The sequence below is a fragment of the Lethenteron reissneri genome, chromosome 9 (assembly GCF_015708825.2).
Source record: "Lethenteron reissneri isolate LAM-NWPU_2019-01 chromosome 9, ASM1570882v1, whole genome shotgun sequence".
Lineage (NCBI taxonomy): Eukaryota > Metazoa > Chordata > Hyperoartia > Petromyzontiformes > Petromyzontidae > Lethenteron > Lethenteron reissneri.
The window spans coordinates 12,839,992-12,862,025 of record NC_083787.1 but is presented as its reverse complement, the minus strand read 5'-3'; the positions used below and the strand labels follow the sequence as shown (position 1 = coordinate 12,862,025).

The window sequence follows — 22,034 nt, the reverse complement described above, 5'->3', positions numbered from 1 at the left end:
ATCGAAGTTCTCTCAGATGCCGACATGCGAGTTTGTGCTATATCTGTGTTAGCTGCCAGTGTTACTTGAGTAGTGCAGGGGCCAAATGTTGTTCTCCTCGAAAGTGTCTGCTACTGTGTCCGCAGCTCCGATGAGCACGGTTGGCTACGTACGGTGCGAAAAAAGTTAAATATAGGTTATGATTTATTCGCTGGTGTAACTTCCTGTTTTTTCACTGCGGTAACGCCACGGCCACTCGTAAAACCGCTCAGGGACGAATATTTCTCTCCCACGTAAACGAATAAAATCAATAAATTCACTGAAAAAAGATTCATGTTTAAGTCACCGTGGTGCTTGTACAGCCACCCCTCCTGTATCCCTTAACCGTGAGTGCACCCGCTGGCGCTATAATACAATATCACACACCTGACAACATCACTGATGAGAGATTTGCCCATGTATGAAAGTAGGTGTGGTGTTTGCCAAGATATGGTACTGTGGATCATGAATCAAGGTGAATTTGTATTGATTCAGCTCAGTCGATCCGGCACTCAATTCAAAGTTGTTTGGACAGCCATCTTGAAACGGTCGATTCACTACAATTCATGGGCAATAGAATCACTGGCAATTTAAATAATTGGCAATCGATTCATTGGCAAGCAATACTTTGATAAAGTAGTTGTGTGACATGCCCCCGTTATTCGCTGAGCTAACATCAGCAAGATCGGCGATTCCGTCGCAGTCTGCTTTTATTGTACCAGAGCGCCCATCAGGATGGAGGAGGTACACACCTTGGCCTTGACCATCTTGGCGATGCCATCTCTCGTGGAGACCTCTGCTGCCGTCAGCTTGGCTGCCATCGTGCTCGTCAGCTGCGCTGCCAACGGCTCCACCGCTTTTGCGATCGCTGAGATAAAGGGGCATTTTTACTCACCAATCGCACATCCCTCAACCCCACACCTTAAAAAAAGTCCAAGCGAGCATTCAACAGCGAGGGCGTAAATAACACGTGACGCGATACCAGACCCTGGTTTTGGCTTCAACAGGCTCCCAGAGCCCAGGAACAGTCATCGCCCAGAGACGTGGCCGTGCCGAGGCAGCGCGGGAAAGAGTCGCGCGTGAGGTCGTGCGAGCGGACGAATGACGCTCACCCTGGGGGAAGAGCTTCTTGACTTCGTCACGCATGCCCTTATCGAGGCGGGCTGCCACCACGCCGGACATGGCCTGCGTCAGGTTGTGCTGCAGCTGCTGCTGCAGCGCTCGCTCGCGGTCCTCGTGCTGCTGCAGCTTCGTGGTGAACCAGGCCTCTGGGTCACACGTCAAGGGAGCAACTTCTCCAGCAGGGACGTCCTGCCTCCGCACGACAATTCACTCCCTCGCCTGGTAAGCAAGAGGTTGTGGATTCGATGCCGACCCCTAATGTACATTTGGAGTTTGCGTGTTCTATCTCTCGGTGGTCGCGTGGATTTTTATCCGGATCCTCCGGGTTTACCCTCCACATTTAGAAATGTCCATTGAGTATATAGCCTTAACAGACTGTTGAGGAAAGTGCTGTTAGTGAGCAACTATGAAGACCGGCTGGGCACAGGAGGAGGTGGGTGGCCAACACCACGCCCGGTTGACTTTGTCTCCCCAGTAGCGACATTTACACATCAGACCAGGTACTTATATGAGGCCGAGTCGACCGAAGAGAGGCTCGGGATGGGTTCAAATATTTGCCCCTGCTATTGGTCGTGAGCAAGAATAGAATGGGGTCATCGGGTTCAAAGCGCAATATTCTCTAAACGCGAGTCACACTCTCCAAACCACTCACTCACCCACTCGTCCACCCACCCACTCAACCACCACACTGCAGGTAAAAAATGTCTCTTTCTGCTTATTCCCATCAACTGCTGGCCTCTTTTCCCAAACTCCTGTATAAACTTGGGTCACTTCAACAAATGGGTCAACTCCCAGCTCATAAAAAACTAGCAATCGACCCAACACCCGTACATGAGAATTAGAATCACGACCATCGGTCCCCGTCACCCTGATGAAGCAAACGCAGGCGAGAATGAATCGACGCTCGAGGCATGGCTACGCGCGTTCATTGTCTGAGGACTAAATGAACGGTGTGCGCTTGAAGCGGACGTGACGTGGCAGCACCCCGACGCAGGATACGGTCCTGCTCTCGAGACTTGGCCAGCGAGGCCTCCATGCGGCTCAAGAGGGCGTTGTTCAGCGCCTCCCCTCGCGCCTCCATCCCGCGAACCATCTCCTCCTGCCGGCTCCAGATGGCCGCCAGCTTGGTCTGCAGCGTCGTGAAGCACGCCAGCATGGCCGCCTGCCCATCCTCCCTCGCCTGGACTCACCAGACACGGCGGGGACAAATTACACCCATGGGCGTTCGGAAAAAAAAGCATTTGTAATGCAGCCTCCGAGCGTCAACGGTGCTACCGGCACCTAGAGGAGGCCGCTCTCCCCTGAATTTGCCCTCGCTTTTTGTATTGTTTATTATTGCAACTTTCTAACCTGCCCCCACTATGGACATCTGTAAAAAAGAGCTTCATAGCTCATCGGATTCCTCCAGGATAAGATGCAGATTCTCAACGACTAATCCCGAGTACTGAATGCACGCACCCTTCAATGCGTCAGTGCCAAGAGGCGATCAGCGACTTAACAAACGATGAGATGTATGCTCCCACCTGGTCCGAAGCTGATGGATGAGATGCTCTTTCACTGCAAAGTACAAAAAGAAACACAAAGCACACACTTTTAGATGGAGACCATCGTCCTATTCAAGTGAATGTGTTTCTCTGGTGCGTGGCTCCGCTTGGTCGCGCTGCTCAAGGAGCTGGGGTGGCACCTGTCTTCGCGGGTGGCCCTGCGTCGCGACTTTGGAGACAGGCGAGGGGACACGCGGCCTTTCTGGTCGCGGAAGCCCGGCTGAGACGGAGGCCCCCGGTGCGGTCCCGCAATGACGGCCGCCCCCGCGCCGGCCACAACGCCCGCAGGCGATGACAGGAAGGCAACCTCCTCATCCTGATCACTGATGACGGGGAGAGGAAAGACTTTGTTTTGTCATCATCATCACGATCCATGGGCAGATGGCCCACAGGTGTCCACTGCACATGTTGTCATTTGTTTCCACTTTCCTCTGCCTTGTGCCATCATGCTCAAGCAGTGGCACATCTTCCTGGCACAAATCTCTTGTCCTCAAGCCATTCTGTTAGGTCTTCCTCGACTTTCCGGTTCCTTCCATTTTTCCTAGCAACAAACTTTGAATTTCCTGTTGTTATCCATCCTACATGTGTGTCTAAACAGTGCCAGTTTCCTTCTCATCACTGCCCACATCAGGTCTTGGTGCAGGCAGTGCATCATGTTTAGCGATGTTGACCTTCTACCGTAGACACCAGGCCCTTTGTGTCCTCGCCGCACGGCGGGATGACGAGAGCTCTCAGTACCAGTGCGTTTGGCGCAGCACGAGTTTACTACCGTGTCCAGGCATCACAGCACGAATATCGAGGATTCTCACAGGGGCTGCCATACATTAAACAAATATATGTTACAAGAAAACACCACATACTGAACATATGTTAGACCTGCAGCAGCAAGTACTGCAAGCTATGCAGCACTTTGGTCAGGCTGGAGTGAAAAGTGACCGGTAAGCGTGTAGCACAGTGCTAACCAAAAGAAAAAGCAACATTTGTTTATTTTACCAGCTAAGGCCCACTGAGCTGTGTAGCTCTTTTTCAGAAGCGACCTTGCCACAAATGACAGCTCAACGAAGTGGCTCATCATGTAGAAATTTACAGCGGCCAAATACCCTAAATGCATGTTGATTCTAAATGTGGAAGGAAAATCCAGAGGACCCGGAGAAAAATCCACGCTACAAATATATAGGCATAAAATATACAAAATGTGGGGATAGAGCGTTGCACCCTCACGTGCCACGGTAAAGACTCATCACTAAATTGGCTGAAAACTTCGGAAAATAAAATACCCAGGTAGCAGAAACCTGCTGAAAAAAGAGAGTCCTACGACTCAGCGTGGTTCTCCTGGATAAACAAGTCAACTATTATAAATTATAATAACCGACTGGCCCGCACGGTGAATAATAAAGCGTTATTAAAACGGCAGTGCGACACGCGGCTGCTGGCGGGGCGTCTGCGCGGAGGCACCTGTGCTCCGAGCTCGCGTCCTGACTCTCCTGCTGCTCCGCCGTGAGGTGCTGGCGCTCGCGCGATGGCGACGCTCGCTGCCGGCGCATCGCCAAGTCCTCGTCCGAGCTGAAGCGACAAAAAGCACAAATGGCCGTGGAGCCGACCTGTTTCCTCCGCGAACGATCCGCCAGCTCTAGCGCGGCCCCGAAAGCCACCGCAGCCGGGCCAGCGGGCGGGCGTCACACCGACGAGGAATGGTTCGCATCTTATTTTCCCCAGTTACACCGTGCAACGCGCAACGCTCGCTGCACTCATTATGACAACTTTTGACTTTGACCGGCGGTGGTGGGGAAGGATGCGATATTTGTTGAATGTTCGTACGTGTCGTTTGGGAGGTAGGAGGGAAGAGGACTTGGATCTGGGGAGTTCCTGCCAAATGGCCGTTTGAACTCTGGAGCCTTCCGATGGTGTGGTGCCGACTTGCCTGACTTTGACTCCACCCCGGGTCTCTCGCGTGAGGTCAGGAGCCGCCGGCCACGCGGGGCTGGTGGACGCGGCGTCCTGCTGCTGCTGCTGCTGCTGCTGCTCCTGCTGCTGCTGCTGCCCGTAGAGCTGCCGCGGAGGATCCTCCTTCTCGGCTGCCCGCTGCGGCCCGACCACCTGGCCCGGGGCGGCCTGCCTGGCCAAGGGAGCGAGGTGCCCCCCTGCCTCAGACGGAGAATGCCGACCGAGGCTGTAGGTGCCCCTGAGCACGTTGTCGGGCATCTGACGCTGGCCGGCGACGGTCCCCAAGCTGCTCTGCCCGAGTGGGGAGACCAGGCGAGGTCCGGCATCCAACGGGGGTACTTCCATGGAGCCAAACGACCCCCTGCTAGGGGCGTCGGGGGACCGAGGACGGCTGCCCCCCTGCCCAAGAAGGCCGCTCTGCTCAGGCGGGGAGCCCAGGCGGGCGCCCGGCTCGGCCGAGTCCCGCATGCCCCTCTGCACAGCTTCGGACGCCACCTCGGGGATGACCTGGGGCAGGGTGGAATTGGACGAGGCCGAGGAGATGACGTCGGGCGAGCGGAGCTCTCGCGGAGGAGACGCGTTAGTCAAGTCGGCCATGGCGAGGGGAGAGGCCTGCGAGGGGGGGGGGGAAGAGGCACACGGCGCGCCAGCGCGATCATCACGCGCTGTCATCGCGTGGACGAGGCCGACGGTGCGCGGGAAAACAAGAAAGCCACGGGGGCGTCACTCACCCCGCAGTGTGGGCCCCCCCCCGGAGGCATGCTGAGGGAGCTGTGCAGGCTGCTGCCAGGGGTGAGCGTCATGCTGCTCACCGGTGACATGAGGGGGCTCTGAGAAAGGCTGCAAGACAAGGATGATGACGTCAGCCGACCACGTGCCGAGCGATGCACCGCGTCTCTAACCTCAAAAAACCTTTATTGTGAATAATATTGGTCGCGAAAGCCTACGTGTTAAACTCCGCCAAAGTTGTCGTTACTTTAGACTGTGAGCACTTTCGATACAGCGTGTCACAAGAAATGACAAATACCAAGCCGCCTCCTACAGCCAGTGCCGTGAAGTCGGTTAGACAAAATGTGTGTCACAAGTGAGAGCTGCACACAGGCACTACTCACACATTGCTTCCAATCACCGTCACTGCAGTCAGAGAACTGCCACTGCCCGTTGGAGAGCCAAGCCCCAGCTGTAACACAAGGAGTGCGTTTGTTGGAATTGTAAAAAAAAAACATTCAGATCTACCCATCATCTTTCTAAAACATGCTTGGTAAACCCAGTAGAGTCTTAATTTTTTGGTTGATCTCATGTTTGTTATGCCACAAGTATTTTTTTTAATAGATTTTAATTTTGTAATGTTACCATCATCACAGGAGTAAAACTCATTTACATGTGGTTTGGCACTCTTGAGCTGGCTTTGTGCTTTTTACCAAACTAATCTATTTATTTCACAAATGCTTTTGGATGTGGCTTTCACACGGAGCACCAGATACACAAGGGAATTCATAATTTAAATAAGCAGGTATATCAATGTTACGCGAGTAGACGTAGCCACAGAGGCACACTACAGCCAACTAATCTATAAACAACACAGCCAGAGAGAGTCGGCAGTGGCTCGCTGGTGGTTATTGTGAACCAGGGCAGCACCTGCTTGGGGACCAAGCTGCTCATGAAGTCGTCGGGGGTCTTGAGCTGCAGCTTGGCGTCGTCGGGCAGGGCCCCCGCCGGCGTGAGCGGAGACATGAAGTCCTCGGGGCGGGCGAGCTCTCCCGCGCTGCCTCCGAGTCCGGGACTCAGCAGGGCAGCGCCCCCACCCAGGTCTACCCTTCCCAGGATGTCCTCCCTGTACCCACGAGCCATCGACGGAATCAAGATTGTGTATTCATCCCGGAGGAATCCGCTGAGCTGTTAAGCTCTTTTTTACAGCTGTCCAGTTGAGGGCGGGTCAGCAAAAGTTACAACGACAAACAATACAACAAACGATAGGAGTGTAAAATAGAGAAAAGGTAAGCAAGTCATGGTAAATAAATATGTATATAAATACAAATTGCATAAGTACATCAATTTTTGCTGATTTGTCAACACCCAATGCAAGCTTTGGGCAAGGGAGCAAAACAACAACAAAAACAGTCCCAGACCATACCAAGGCAACACAAGAACTATCAAAGTTACAAATCACAAATATGGCTGTAATACTGGATCCCTTACAATAGGTGTCCATACATCGTGTCTGCACAGGTTAACACCTCCTGTATTAAATTTAAAGCTTTCGTGACTGCTGGGATTCATATTCTTGGTTCTTTCGGTAAAGTCACGTAGAAGGGAAAAAATAAAATAATAAAAATATAAAACAATAAAAAATATCACGACGTTTCGACTGCAACACAAGCAATCATCATCAGGTGTGAAATCCACAGCAAGAAAATTTGAAAAAAGTGGCAGTTTTCCTAACGTCAGCACCACAGACAGCGATTTGGCAGTTGGCCAGATGGACGAGTCCATCTATGTTCGGAAAAGAGGAGGGGGGAGAGGAAGAGAATGGAATGCGGTCTGAAAGTCACCGTAAGCGTGAACACAATCAATTAAGACCCGAAACGGTTTTATCAAATCCTTCCAATGATTGCTAAGCCAGAATCCATCTTCTCGGTTGAAATTGTCTCTGTGTTTGTATATGTGGATAGCCTCACATGACATTGACTTCTCCAAGACAGAGGTTCTCTGCAAGCCATCTGGCTACCATGAGAGATTCGTTCATGAGGCTATCCACATATACAAACAGAGACAATTTCAACTGAGAAGATGGATTCTGGCTAAGCAATCATTGGAAGTATTTGATGGCCTCCATTTAGAATTGGAATCGAGAGTATTCTATATGAATAAAGCGCTCTACCTAGCATGTACCGTTATAAACCTTGTTCATGTGTAGTAGTACCCCAGTAATCACCCTGTAATCGGGTTATTTGTATGGGGTGAGGGTAAAAGTTAGGGTAAAGGTAGGCTCGTTGTTTTTACCTTTTACCTTACCTTGCCGAGGCCTAAGTCGACATCAGCGAGTTATCATGAACGCAAATGCACGGTACAATGAGGTGAATAAAGATGCACAATATAGCTGGCGATGCAAGAAAACAAACACGTGGAAATGACAATAACAGTAAATTTGCTGAGGGCATTGCTTGAGGACTACTACTGCCACACTTGCAAATGCCATCAGCGAAGACATTTGTGACTGCAGCTTTATAAACGCCACTTTTGTAACAACTTAATTCAAAATAGGAGATGCAAATGTTAATTTGTGCCGTTATAAACGCCACCTGAGAGCTCCTCTCACTTGTGTCATGCATAATGTTACATTTGAATCGCTCGCTGGATATCCATTGTACATAGTTCTGGTTATTTATTATTATTGTTAATTTTCTTAGTCATGTTTATAAAATGTCCCTGCTTTTGTCTGATGCTATCTTTGTAAACCCTCCCTTCCCATGTAACATGCTGGCTACCGTTGTTATCAGCCGTGCGATGCAGTCCTCTCTAAGCCCTCCCTTCCCATGTAACGTGCTCATCCGTTGTGGCCGGGTCGTCATTGAAAGAGAGCTTCTTGGCTGAAATGACTGCTAATGGACCGCAAAGGATGGATGTTTTACAATTACAAAAATCGAAAGGAATGTATGTTTAACTTCTTTCGCACTGTATGCAGCCAACCATGCTAATCTGAGGTGCGGGAGAAAGACATAAGCTTAGTAAACCCTTGTTAATTCGACACATATGGGGCTCTGGCCTTGCCGAATTATCCAATATTCTGAATTATGTACAATGGAACCCCCCAGTGCCTCTCCTGCCTCAATAAAAAAAAATCCTAATTTGTTTTCCAAAAATTATTCTCCCAAAAAAGTAACACCATCAGTAACCAGCACTGCAGGCGAAAATTAAGGGATTTGTCTCCAAGACTAAGGGGTTTATACTTCATTATCTTTCTATTACTTCTTGATTTAGGTGTAGACGACATTTCTGAGAGGGTTGGCTTGCACAGAGTGCATATACAAGGTAAAGTCCCAAGCAACAACAGGTCTGCACTAACGCTCACCACGCTCACCACGCTAACCACGCTCACCACACGCGCCGCCACTAGACCGAGTCATTGTTTTGGTCGTGGTGCGTGGCGTCGCACGACGTGCATGCCGAAATTAGACCATTCGGTACGGCAATACGGCTCATGGCGAATTACTAATACTGTAAATATTCTGTTCCGAATTATCCCAATTACGATTGATCAAATAGCAAAATAACGAGGTTTTACTGCATAGACTTTATTTATATTCAATTAAATGTAATGATTTTCATACCTTTTCTCTATTTTGCACTCCTATAGTTTTTTGTATCGCTTGTTATTGTAACTTGCTGACCCGCCCCTACAGGACATCTGCGAAAAAGAGCTTCATAGCTCATCGGATTCCTCCAGGATAAATTACAATTATGATTCTGAACAGCCGAAGATAATGGTGAAAGTAACGAAGCCACAAGCACAATAACGTTACGTCAGACGAGCAAAATAGTTTTTCTCAAAAACTGTACCAGATCATATAACAAAATCAGAGAACAGAAAACGCTTGCTATTTTCAAGCTGCAATTCAGTGGTGCTGTTGTTGTCGTCGGCGTTATATTCGCATATTTTACCTGCGGTTGTCATCAAATGTGCGCTGGAAGTCGGATGACTGGGAGCTGCTCTCTTCGATGGGAACGTCAGAGCTGATGTCCGAGAGCCGGTCCCGCAGAACTGGAGCAGCCACGGGGGAAGACGTTGCATTTGCAAAAAATCCCAAGCACTCACGGAATGGACAAAATCTCAGCCGGTCGCCCTTGCGTCCCTCACATTGTTACGGGCAGCTCAGAAGACACATTGCCGACGTTAACCACAAATGGCTCGGTAAAAGTCAAGCTCGGCCCTCACTCTTGTTTGCTGTGTAATGCCCAAGCAGTTGGAAAGACGTTTGAGTAGAGGTGTCTAGAGAGACAGTTTTCTGGGATTTCATGGCAAGACAGTCAACAATGCACGAGGCTGGAAGAGAACGTGGCCGGGGAGTTTTGTAGATATGATCTATCAGGATGGAAGGACCGATTTCTGAGACAGGAACTGGAACAGTCTCTACGAGTCCAGCGACCTAGGGGAAGAGAAGGCCAAAGGGCAGATGGTGGGAGACTTGTTAGGGCAGATCGATGGGTCTCCGTGTGAGTCTATAGCTCTCTGTGATTCTATGCCTCTCTGTGAGTCTATGGATCTGTGTGCAAGTCTATGGCTCTATGTGTGAGTGTATGCGAGTCTATGCGTCTCTGTGTGAGTCTATACAAGAGCAGATGATGAGAGATCAGGGCAGATGTTGGAGGTCGCTGCAGGTTTTCCGTGCAGCAGCTGTAGGATCTAGCGCTGGTGAAGTGTGGTGGCATCAACGGCTTTCTTTGACCACAATGACCTCTTGACAGCGAGTGCCGAAATGACGGACGGTGCAAGCCCTACCCATGTCTTCGTGCGAAGCAGAGCTGGAGACCGAGAGCGCCGGAGGAGCGGCTCCAGACGTGGAGGGAGGGCAGAAGAGAATCTGCACGTTCTCCAGGGCTCTGACACAAAGACAAACATCCCCCGTGTAGCCTTTAACAGACTGTTGGGGCAATTGCTGTTCGCGAGCACCTATGAAGGCCAGCATGGCACACGAGTGGGTGGGTGGACAGCACCACGCCTGACCGCCTTAGTCTCCAAAATAGCGATGTTTACACATCGCACCAGGTACTCATTTGAGGCGACTTAGGGAAGGCCAAAGACTGGTTGAGATAATCGTCACTGTTTGACCGTGAGTGGGAATCGAACCCAGGTCGCCGTGTTCGTAGCGTGGCGAGCGACACTACCTCTCCTCGCTCTAACAGTCACACACAGCGAATCCATCTTGGAGTTCTACTAAGCATACCCCCAATTAAGGTTGGTCAATGAGCTGAATATAATCTCCACAAAAGGTAATCCATCCATCCAACTCAACCGATCTGCTAAAGATGTGGTCGTGAAAAAGACACGCAGTCCACACTCATGCCAACTGTGGCTGACATTAACCTTCAGAATTAAATGTTAACAATAAAATACCAAATCTTGACTTAAAGCTTTCGTGACTGCAGGAATTAATATTCCTTGGGTCTTTCGGTAAAGTCACGTAGATAGGTTCAACCGATCTACGTGACTTTACCGAAAGACCCAAAGAATATAAATAAAACACCACATTAGGTTATTCACCAAGACTGTAAATGGTTTTGCTTAAGGACGATAAGTTCACACTTTGTGACTGTTACCTTGTGTGTACACAGTTGATCTTAATGAGCACGCCGCCAGTGACCTCTGCCTCATCTTCCACACCATCTGGCAGAGGATATAAAGCACAGCTTGGTCACAAGTTATACATCGTCCAGGTCAACCAAGGTTCGTGGATCACCACACAGGTGAGGCCATCGAGGAGATGCTCACCAGGAGAAGGCTGTACAACAAGTGTACTAATTGCCATCTGTTTCCATCTGTACAGAGATCGAGCGTTGCCCCCTTTGCACACGTGGGTTTTCTCCGGGTGCTCCAGTTTCCTCCCACATTTTTAAAGACTGATTAATTGACTGCAAACATCTTAGAACAAAAAAACCCATGTAGAAGGACCATCCTGAGAAAGTCATACGACTCAGGATGGCTCTGGTGGACAAGTAAATAATTTTGACCGCTGAAACCCACTCGTACCACTATTTGTAATTTTCAGTAGCAGAGTAGAATTATGCTTATACACCTGCTTACGACAAACCGCACCTTACTGACGTCATGCCTAACCAGACAAATATGTGCAGCACCATCCCGTGACGCTCTACAAAAGTGTGCAAGATAATCACGTTACAAACAAGTAAGAAGCATTGTTTTGTAGTCAGGTGCCTCTCCAAAATTCAGTGGGATCGAAAATTCTCATAGCTACAGTCCTGTCTAAGTTGTGAAGGCTCCAAGGGATCGTCATTTAGAGATTGTAATGGGCACAACTTTGCTCTCTGCGAGTAGGAACGATCCAAAGAGGACTTCAGATGCACGATAAACTACGGACGAGTGGGAAGCCAGAATCGGCACGAACACAAATTGTCAAGCTCTGTGGTCCCATATTGGGTTGTTGTCCAACTCCACTGATGAGTGTTTATACACGAGGAAGGAAACGGGAGTATCTGGAGAAACCCACAGGTGTAGGGGAGGGGGTTGGTAACACTCAATCCACGTACAGATGGAAATGAACCCACTTGCCATCATACAAGCCAGGGCAAGCCAGGAGATGGTGAGCTCAACGCCCATGGAGAGAGGGGGAGTTTAATGAATGTGTGTGAACCACCAACCCTCAATGCCTCCAAGGCGTTGCATTACAGACGTGTAGCATAGCCACCAGTACCTGGTTGTGGGTACGACCAGGCCTACCCCCCATCATGTCTCCATAACCACACCACCACTTTTCATGACCCACTCTCTATTTTAACCACTATCATCTTATGTACAATTTTAGAATTGTTGTAAAGTGCCTTACGATAAGGCCCGATACAAGTTCCCCCCAAACAGCTTTAACAGACTGTTGGGGCAAGTGCTGTTAGCGAGCACCTATGAAGGCCGGCACGGCATCCCCAGTGGCGATATTTACACTCCACACCAGGTACTAATTTGAGGTTAAGTCGACCTACGGGAGGCGATCCAGGAACGGTTCAGATAACCATCACTGGTGTTGGCCGTGAGCGGGAATCGAATTCGGTTCGCAAGATTCGTAGAAAGGCGCGCTCACCGCGACACTACCACTCCGCACACACACACCGGTGCACGCACACACACACACCGGTGCACACACACACACCAGCGGCGTCCACCTCCCCATCCTCCTGGTGCTCGCTCTGCCGGCCGGCACGATGCGGCGTCACTTCCCGGATGCCGAAGCTCAGCATGGGGTGCGTGAGCAGGTACTCAGCCAGCGAACTGAAGTACGCGTGTCCATCCTTGTTCTGGATCAGCTCGAGTACATACAGCACCTGCACAACAACAACAGCAGCAAATAACACTGCTTCATCATAACCACACATAGATAACTAGTGGCAGTGGAAACTTACGTGCTAAACAACACATTAACCCTTTCCCATTCCAAGGACGTACGTGATAACGATTACGTATGTATATTTATTGGAACAGAATGAGAAGAATGGAACGTCTTCAGGTCAGAAGATGTAGTACCGAGGCTCCCACTAGGCCATGCGGGAGGGCGTGTGGCACAGTTTGGCGCCAGCTAACAGAGTGCGGTCGTGTCGCTACAGTTCTCTGCAGTGAGTACAATGTCTTTGAAAACAGCAGCGCTACGCCTCTCTAAATAAGACTGACGTGAACTGTTTGCGCGTTCTGAGATTCAGCGGAGAACGGGACACACCCTGCAACTTGCAGACGTCTCGGAACGGAAAGGGTCAACACTGCACACCACGGAAATATTATTAAAATGGGAAAAAACCCACATCATTGTATAAAAGTTACCACATCGTTATAAAGCTTGTGCACGTGTTGGACTTACCTTGCGCTGCACGTCTGAAAGAACCAGATACTGGGCGGTGATATCAAGGCTCAGTTTTATTGCCGAGTCTGGTGAGAATCTGCAACACAGAGATCCAAGGCATCACCATTATACTTCCAGTTACGTTTGGTGAAACAATTCGGCAAAAATCAGTATTTGTTTAACACGTACTAGGCTTTCACGACCAATATCATCCATAAGAGGCTTTTTGGGTTCAATCGCTTAAATATAAATGTGTCGTTAAATCCGCCATTACTAATTAGTAAGGTTTGTCACATAAAACATTCATTACTAGTTCAGCACAACGGGGTGTTGGAGAATTGTAAATGCTGTGGGTTTACTCTCCCACAGCATTCGCCTCTTGTTTTGGATATTAATCCATGTTTTACTTATGATATTTAATTTAAAAATGAAGTTAGGCAAACTACCCTGATCCTAAGATCTAAATGTCCCCCATATAAAAAAAAATCTGATAGCGCCGTTGACATGTTTTTTTTAATGTTACGGTAATATAAATCATGTTGTATTACTGGTATTTATAGAAAAGTAAATGCGTCTTGTCACCAGGGGCAGGGGGGCTGTGTGGTCCACGTAAAAGTTTGCAATGGCCGAGTGGTCCGCGGGCCACAAACGTTTGAGAAACTGCTCTAGAGGATTGAAAATTATCCGATTGAACAGAAGGAATGCTGTGAGCGCTTTGTAGAAACAGCGCAAACTCTTAGCACCGTCAGTTTCCGTACGACAGGGAAAGGACGCTAGGGTCAGGAAGGTCACTGACCGCAGCGTCTGCAGGCACGTCCACGTCACGGTGCACCAGACCTTCAGCTCCTGGTTCTGATTGGTGCCCGTCAAGACGAACCGCCAGTACTGTTCACTAAAAATGACAAGCATCATCATCAGAGAAGAGTGTATGGAAATAACTCGGGCTCTCTTCCTGAATCCTTTTAAACACATTACATCGACCATGTCTAGCCTTATCAAGTAGTAGTACCTCTACAGTGCACTGGGGGCACTGCTGCGTTTTATTTGATCTCGCTGAATGGAATGTGCAAAGACGTTGAAGTGAAATGCCGCCACGACGTACCCTCCCTCTTTCTTCTTGTAGTTGTCACAAAAGACCAGGCACGAGACGGGCATGCCATTGTGTGGCTCCCACTTGTGCAGACAGCTGTACAGGAAAGACAGCGGGGAAACACGACAATCTCTACCGCCCGTCGCACACGGGCAATGTACGCCATCAATCGATCAAACTTTACTTACATAACACAACTCGTGCAAAGAACTAAATGAAGAGGCTGACACGATGTAAACAACAATAAAATAAATAAATAAAATAACATCACATTATAATGAACTAAAAGTATTATAAAATGCATGATTAAAGCATCTTAATTAAAAGCCAATCTAAAAAGGTATGTTTTAAGATTTCGTTTAAAAACATTCACTGATTCTGATGCCATGAAATCTTCATGCAAGCTCTTCTAAAGGTGAGAACCATTGCAGCTGAAGGCTGCCTCCTCATAAGTTTTGGTCCTGGCCTTTGGCACAACCAAGAGACCAGTGCCTGAGGACCTGAGGGATCTACTAGGTTCATACCTTAAACACATCAGTGAGCTGCACTCCCTAATTTACCCATGCGATGAGGGCGGGCAACTGATATCTGGTCGAATGAGAAATGGAACTCCCTGGGCGAAAGGGCACATGGCAGGCGGGGGGGGGGCGTGCGTTCTTGTGTGCACCTGGGTGTGTCCTGAGACTCTGCATACATCTGCCAGAACTTGACCAGCCCATCTTGGCCGGCGGTGGCCAAGATAGCTCCGTCAGGAGACAAGGCGCCCGTATTCACAGCCTGGCCACACACAACCACGGGGGGGCAGGGGGGGGGGGGGTTTCCGTCACCTCCGTGTTCACCAAGAGCACCAACCACATCACGACTGGTCACGTGACAAAAAAGCGCAGGGCAGCAGGTTTATGTCACAGATCGCCCCGAACAAGCGAGTGTAACTTTTCGGTTGGTGCGGCTGTGGTGAAAATGTTTTCACTCACCCCCTGGTGCCCTCTCACAGTGGTGATGCGATTTTTGATGTCGGTGACGGCCACCGGTTTGAAAGGACCAGAAGTAGGAACGATCACGTCCTGATCCCACGCTTCTGCCTGTGAAAAAAAAAACTCTTTGTCAACAACAACTCCGGTTAACAACCAAAACTCTTGCTCGCATTACATCGACTGTCTGCAATGCAAAACGGTGCAGACGTCCATTCTTATCACTGTTGATCTTGCAAGAGCAATAATAGCTCGGTTTTCCACAAAACACAGAGAGACGAAGCTATTCCTAGTACAGAGGCTAATTCTTTTTCGTTTCTACATTAAGACTCATATTTTTTTAATTGCATATCCCTCTACGACTTGCTGTCCTTGTCCTGAGAACATTAACCATCCTCCCACTATCCCTTCTGTAACTTCGCCCCTCCCTTTCTCTATTATCACCCTTCCTTGCCATCCCTTCCCCTCCCCAACACTCAAACCCCATCCCTTTTTCCCCATCAACCAATACTAATGTACAATTTTAAATTCTTGTAAATATGGGAAAGGTCAATGAATGGAGTGCTCCATCAAAACATGAGCACACTACAGGTGTTTGAAGCCCATTTTGTACAAGCAACTTTGTCACAAGGCAACCTTAGTTAAACCTTAGTTAAAACTGTTAAGTTCACCAAATTTTAATATATTTTTAACACCATTGCTAAGCACAGGCACATAACGTTCAGCGACAAACAACATGACAAAAGTTGCAATAAAAGAGCACGTTGCTTGAATTTATAGGAAAGGCTTAAAAAATATCGTGATCACCATAACATTGAGAAAGTTATAATGGCTCCCAATGAGCAAATTTGTTCTTGCCTTGCATGCGCTAGGGTAGCAGAACATTGACAAGTCGGAAACATTCATTCGAAGACGTCAGCAGACAACCGAGCCATCAACACTTCGGATAGAGTGCGCAGGCCTCACCCTGTCGGGGTGGAAGAGCGCGAGCATCTTTCCCACGTCCTCCTCGCTGTCGCTCTCCGACTCGCGATCGCTGTTCCCGTAGATGAAGGGACACCACTGGATGCGGCGCAGCTCCGACAGTGGCGTCCCCACGGGCCGCATCGCCTGTAACAGCTGCTTCGTTCTGACAGCCAGTTAAGGGACAACGCCAGTGGGATGCGGTGAGCCGACCCCAACACATGAAAACGAGCGTAAAGTGTGGCGCGAGCGACGATATGCACAAGCCCGGTTTTCCAGGTTGGACTGCGTAGTGAGCGATGATTGTCAAGCTCCTGAAGATACCCGTGGGAGTGCAGCCCAAACCCACACAACTGCATTTGGATCACAAGCAGCTGTGAAAACGTACGTGAACCGAGCGAGCAATGTAATTGACTGATGCAATACCATTACAGCGACATGTCCTGAGTAACAAAATAACTAAGCAGAAAACACACCCCCTTCCCATATTTGTCCCTCCAGATAAATATTAAAAGTATTTATTTGACATGCCATCAGCCGTATGACCCTTCTGGGAATACATAATCTCAGCAGCAATGGTTCAACACAAGCAAACTTTGGACCGGTTTCAACATTCAATGTTTCGTCAGCACACTCAGGGTCGTCAAAAGCATACTCAGGGTAGGTTAAACAATGCAGGTGAACTGCCAAATGTATATAGGCAAGGATCCTCTGTCATTTTAGGGTCCTAGTGAATAGGTAGTGTTTACTTTGAAACACAGATTGAAAACTAAGAGGTGAACGATTTCCAAGGCCGGTGCCAGCAAGGATACGCGATCTTCCCGCAGGAGTCCTGTGAGAACTGCCACACGAAGAGGTTCCCGGCCTCGTCCACGCACGCGAGGCGGCTGGAGCCCAGGTGGGCGAAGGCGAGGTCCGTGACGGCGCCCGTGAAGCCCTTCAGGAGGGTGCGCTCGGCCGTGGGCGCGTGCAGCACCCGCACCATCGCCTGGGGCTCTGCTCCAAAACACGACCGCGGTGCAGAGGCGTACAGAGCAAACGCAATCGTGATTCGATCTTAATCTTGTGCGTGATGGCAGAAATGTGTTTCAGGAGCTAAATGTCAATGCTGAGGTCTGCCAGCCAACGAGAGAGCATGAGAAAGTTAATTCTAGATTTGAAGCTTTCGTGACTGCAAGGATTCATATTCTTGGGTTTTTTCGGTAAAGTCACGTAGGTAAAAAATTATAATTAATAAAAGTAAAATAAAAATAAAAATCACGACATTTCGGAGGCAACACAAGCTTCCGTCTTCAGGTGGAACCGGCACAGCACGCTTGCTGTATCAAGAAAAAACCCAAGAATATGAGAGAGTTAGTGTAGCTTTGCTATTCCTCCATTTGCGATGAGCAAAATAAATGAGCGGACAACCTTCCTCCACAACTGTGTAGTTTTGGTGAAAAAAGTCCAAGCCACTGGTAGAGTATCTATATTTAATTATTCAGATTTCATTATTACGGTTGATGTCAGAATGAGCTGCGTGGTTCTTTCACAACCACAACTTTCTCAGAAACTCAAAATATTCATTAGTGCCGTTGTGGAGACCATAAGTAACAAATATAATTAAGCAGACAAATCCCCTCCTTCCCATATCTGTCCAACAACATGAAGATATTGTACACAAGCTATCGGCCACACAGCCTTCGGGGAGTGGTTTTTTTTTGCAGGATTGGTTTAACGTAAGCAAACTCCGGATTGGTTCCAACATTCAGTGTCGCAGCAGCAGAGTAAGCCTTGCTTAACCCAATGCCGGTCCATAAGTCACTCGTATTTAACTAATGCTGCTGAAGAAAAATCACTTCCATAAACTGAACTATTTTAATTTCATCAGGTAAGCTATATAGCTCTTTTTCGGGAATACCCAGAGAGAAAAAAATAATTCAACCACAGGGAGAGCATGCAAACTAATATAGAGGCGTCATGGTCGGGATCGAACCCTGCATCCCAGGCAAGGGAGTTCACATCTTCGCTACCACGCCACCACATTTGGCCAATGAAATGTGTAAAAATAAATATTTCTTACTATTGTGTTAAGTACAATGCTTAAGTGACCCGTGATGCAAGCCTGTTCTCCTGATTGGTAATGAATTGTGTTTTTTACATTAAATTCGTAGAATGCATCAATGCATGTGTTTATAAAAAAATATATATTGTTTACCGAGTAAAAAGGGTGTTGTGACTCACTGGGGATGATGTAAGCGAGGTAGGTGGAGGAAACAGCAATCATGTTGCCAGGGTAATAGCGATGCTCCCAGTCATAGCGCGTCACTGGCTGAATCTTGACCTGGCCAAACAGCCACACCCACATAAGTCATCACCACATGTAGCATTGAGCACGCAATTTCAATTATAGGTTATTATTTTAATAATAACAAGACATTTAAACTTTGCCATCGTTCCGAACAGTAATGACAATTGAAGCGATTGAACCCCTAATGCAATCAATGATATTTAACAGCAACATGGACTCCAGAGAACAGCAAAGTAGTTGGTCTGCAAAAGGACCAAAGCACACTGAATACATCCAGGTGAGTGACAGCTGGAGACATTTTTATTGGAATTGAAATTCATAGCATAAAGTAAGCCAGCAAGGTGCCTAAAGAAGTGTTAACTCAGTGTAGATAACCTCTTTAAAAAAAAAGGATTAGAATGTGGAGTGGCAACTAAAATGCAACAAAATCTAAAAAAGTTCCCAGACAAGCAGACAGATGCATGCTGGGATTAACGCTGAGAAACAGAAAGACCACACAGACCAGAGAGCAATCTTAAATCAGAGTGATGTCATAAAGACCGTGAAGAAACGTAAGTGTGGCTGGGCAGGTATACTGCTGATGGATGACACTGATGACAGAACGACAGCCAGAGGAACGAACAAGCCCAAGAGGATGAACACTGAGGAGAAATTATCTCGAGTGAGATGGATCCCAGGATCTCAAGACCATGACATATGACCGCACCGGTTGATTTTTGACATCACTGAGGCTTTCGTGGTTAAATGAGGGACATCACTTTAGACAGCAGGGAGCCCACACCTGGTTGCTGCCAGAGGATGGACTGGAGAGGCTTGAGGCATCGCTGGAAATCACCACGACGTCACACGCATTCACCGGCACCGCACCCGCCTTGTCGTCCCCTGTCAGGGTGCTACACACACACAGAAGTCGTGCCCACCATCGACACATGCCTTGCACACTCGCCTAATCACATGGCACAATAAAGCATATTTAATACAGGGAGCCGGTGTTGTCCATTAATATGGGCAAAGTGCGATGAGCACAGTAGGCTACGTATGGTGCGAAAGAAGTTCAACATACATATGTTGTCTGCCGTCCAAGTCGCCCTTGAAAAGGAGCTTCTTAGCTCAATGGGCTTTACTCGAGAAATAAACTTTCGAATATATTTATTTTCGTGTCACGTTCCACGGTAGGCGAATCATTCATTATTCATGAATGATTGTATATTTAAAGTGCTCCGCACAAACTTTAGAGCAACGTAGGCTGACTGTTCCACAGGGGAAAAAAACAATAAACCTCCAGACCATAACAATTTAAATAAAAATAGTTTTAAATGTTTGCATTTACGAGCATAAACTCAGTTATATGGCAGATTTCTACCCCTTGCGGAATATTATGAAACGGTTACTAATTCATGATAGTCAAAAAGTGCCGCATGGCGCTGTATCAATGACATTTTTGCACCACGGTCTGCATTTATTCTCTAATTTATCTTCTCATAACACTCATTACTGAAGTTGTAAAGACTCATGCACAACCATTTCAAATGAAAAGGTCAGAAGCAAAACTTTATAAGCAACCAAAACAGCCAGGGCAGTATATGCGGCACACAATGTGCAACACCAACAGCTACACTGGCTAGCAATCAAGTGAATCAAATGAAATGGGCTCACTGAAAGTGCACTTGTGAATAAACTGCACTGATTACAGTGACTATCAATATTCACTTACAATTAACGATAGTTGCAGAGGTGTTGTAAAATCTTCTTACAAGTTACTTCCCCTTAAATCGTTTGGCAACAGATTTTTTTCCGAATGGTTTGGTGTAACATCGTCATCGTGTGTGCCCACAAAACACGAGTAATGCCCGGACCTTGCTTACAGTTGCCTAGCACGCAGACCCCCAACATTTAAAGTGCTCAGCAACAAACAGCAATGGCAACGTTGTAAAAGGTAACATAGAAACACACACACACATCGCATTTCTTCAATTGAGCAGGGTGATAATACCTGCTTGGATAAACAGAGAGGAACGACGATAGAGAATCCGTGGACAACGAGAGAAAGACGAGAACTTACATCTGCTGCGAGTCGACGAGGTGCGGAGCGGGGCCCGGTAAGACCACAGCCGCGTCCACTGCGCCTCCAGACGTGGCGCACGCAGGTTCCGCCCCGGCACCCTCGCTCATGGCTGTCGCTGCCATCCCATTCAACTGCCCATTGTAGGAGACTACGGCAGGGTCAGCCGCGTTCATTGGCGGATCTGTAAAAAAATTTGGTGAAAGTAAACGCGCGCTTAATTGTTGCGGGGTCAGACGGTGAATCGGTGGTACGCATCAACAAGTCGGCACAATGCTAATGAGAGGCTGCTGGTCAAGGGGACACACACACGAACCAGAGATCAGCAGAAGTATACACCAACAGCACACACGAACAGATGAAGCGAGACGACCAAATGTATGAGAAATTACCCAACGATCAACTCCATTGTAACATCGCAGTGGGTGGTTACACTTTGACGCGATAAGCAGGTGAAAGGTGCAGAGGCGGGGGAGAATTCGGCGGCTCATCTTGCCGACGAAATGAGAAGTGAGAGGCGAGTCGTCTCGTAAAGAGATCGCGGCCAGCAGGAGGGGCATGGACGGTCATCAAATCGTATCGACGGCAATACCCACAGACGATGCACGTGCACAGTGCCCATTGACACATGCACACATCAACAATAAGGATGAACAGCGTTACAACACGCCGTGCGTACGAACAGTGCATATTGACGACCGCATGGGTTGCACCGGAGCAGATGAACGTGTTCGTGGTAGACACGGGACGTCTGGAACGCTCCTCCTTCCGATGTTAGGAAGCCACTGGAGCCGTGCACTTGTAAATCATTCAGATCGAAAACGAATTCCTTTAAAACCGCTCGCCGTGTTTAGTTTCTTGTCCTTCACCCGCCCCCACCACCTCCGATGAGCGCGGTTGGCAACGTACGGTAAGAAAGAATTTCAACAAACGTCCACACCGACGAGTTGCGACTGGGCGCGAGTGATGCATCACGCCGAGCGCACACGAAGCGCCTCGCTATTTAAAACCTCGCGCGCCTCAACACCACGGCAGGGACGAGCCGCCACATCCCTCGGGGAAGGCCTAGCGCCGGGCATGGCGGCCCGCCCGCCCGGCTGTCACCGCAGCCGCCGCCACTCACCGCGCTGCTCGGGCTGGCGGTCGAGCTTGAGGAGGTCGCGCAGCTGCTGCGTCGCGTCGCTCGCGTTCACTCCGCCGCGCGTGGCCATCGTCCCCCCGTGGGCCGCCGCCGCCGCCTCCTCCTCGGCCTCTGCGTCTCCCCGCTTCGTGAGCTCCGCTGCCTCCTCTACCGACGCCTCTGCGCGAGTCTCGAGACACCAGCAACGCGCCACGCGATTGGCCGAGAGCGGGATTGGGGGGAGGGGCAACCGACCCTGCGCTGAGTAAGAGCGCGCGCGATTGGTCGCGAGGGAGCAGGGCGCACGCGCACGCGCGAGCCCTGGAATGCGATGCAGCGCGCGCGGACC

At 48.9% G+C, this 22,034-nt stretch overlaps 1 protein-coding gene across 1 annotated transcript; it reads right to left on the bottom strand.

Moving 5' to 3' along the window:
* Positions 1-713: 713 nt before the first annotated feature.
* Positions 714-21,891, bottom strand: EDC4 (enhancer of mRNA decapping 4). Its single transcript, XM_061548291.1, has 25 exons — positions 21,689-21,891; positions 20,566-20,749; positions 19,285-19,396; positions 18,437-18,536; positions 17,026-17,209; positions 16,217-16,379; positions 15,254-15,361; positions 14,947-15,056; positions 14,292-14,375; positions 13,986-14,081; positions 13,208-13,286; positions 12,509-12,680; positions 10,947-11,013; positions 10,129-10,229; positions 9,291-9,390; positions 6,267-6,462; positions 5,741-5,808; positions 5,360-5,468; positions 4,606-5,240; positions 4,140-4,247; positions 2,825-3,007; positions 2,664-2,697; positions 2,140-2,320; positions 1,131-1,286; positions 714-886 (listed from the first exon to the last, which is right to left on the bottom strand). The coding sequence occupies exons 1-25, from the start codon at positions 21,774-21,776 to the stop codon at positions 729-731; spliced, it is 3,576 nt and encodes a 1,191-aa protein (XP_061404275.1). The 5' UTR covers positions 21,777-21,891; the 3' UTR covers positions 714-728.
* Positions 21,892-22,034: the final 143 nt, after the last annotated feature.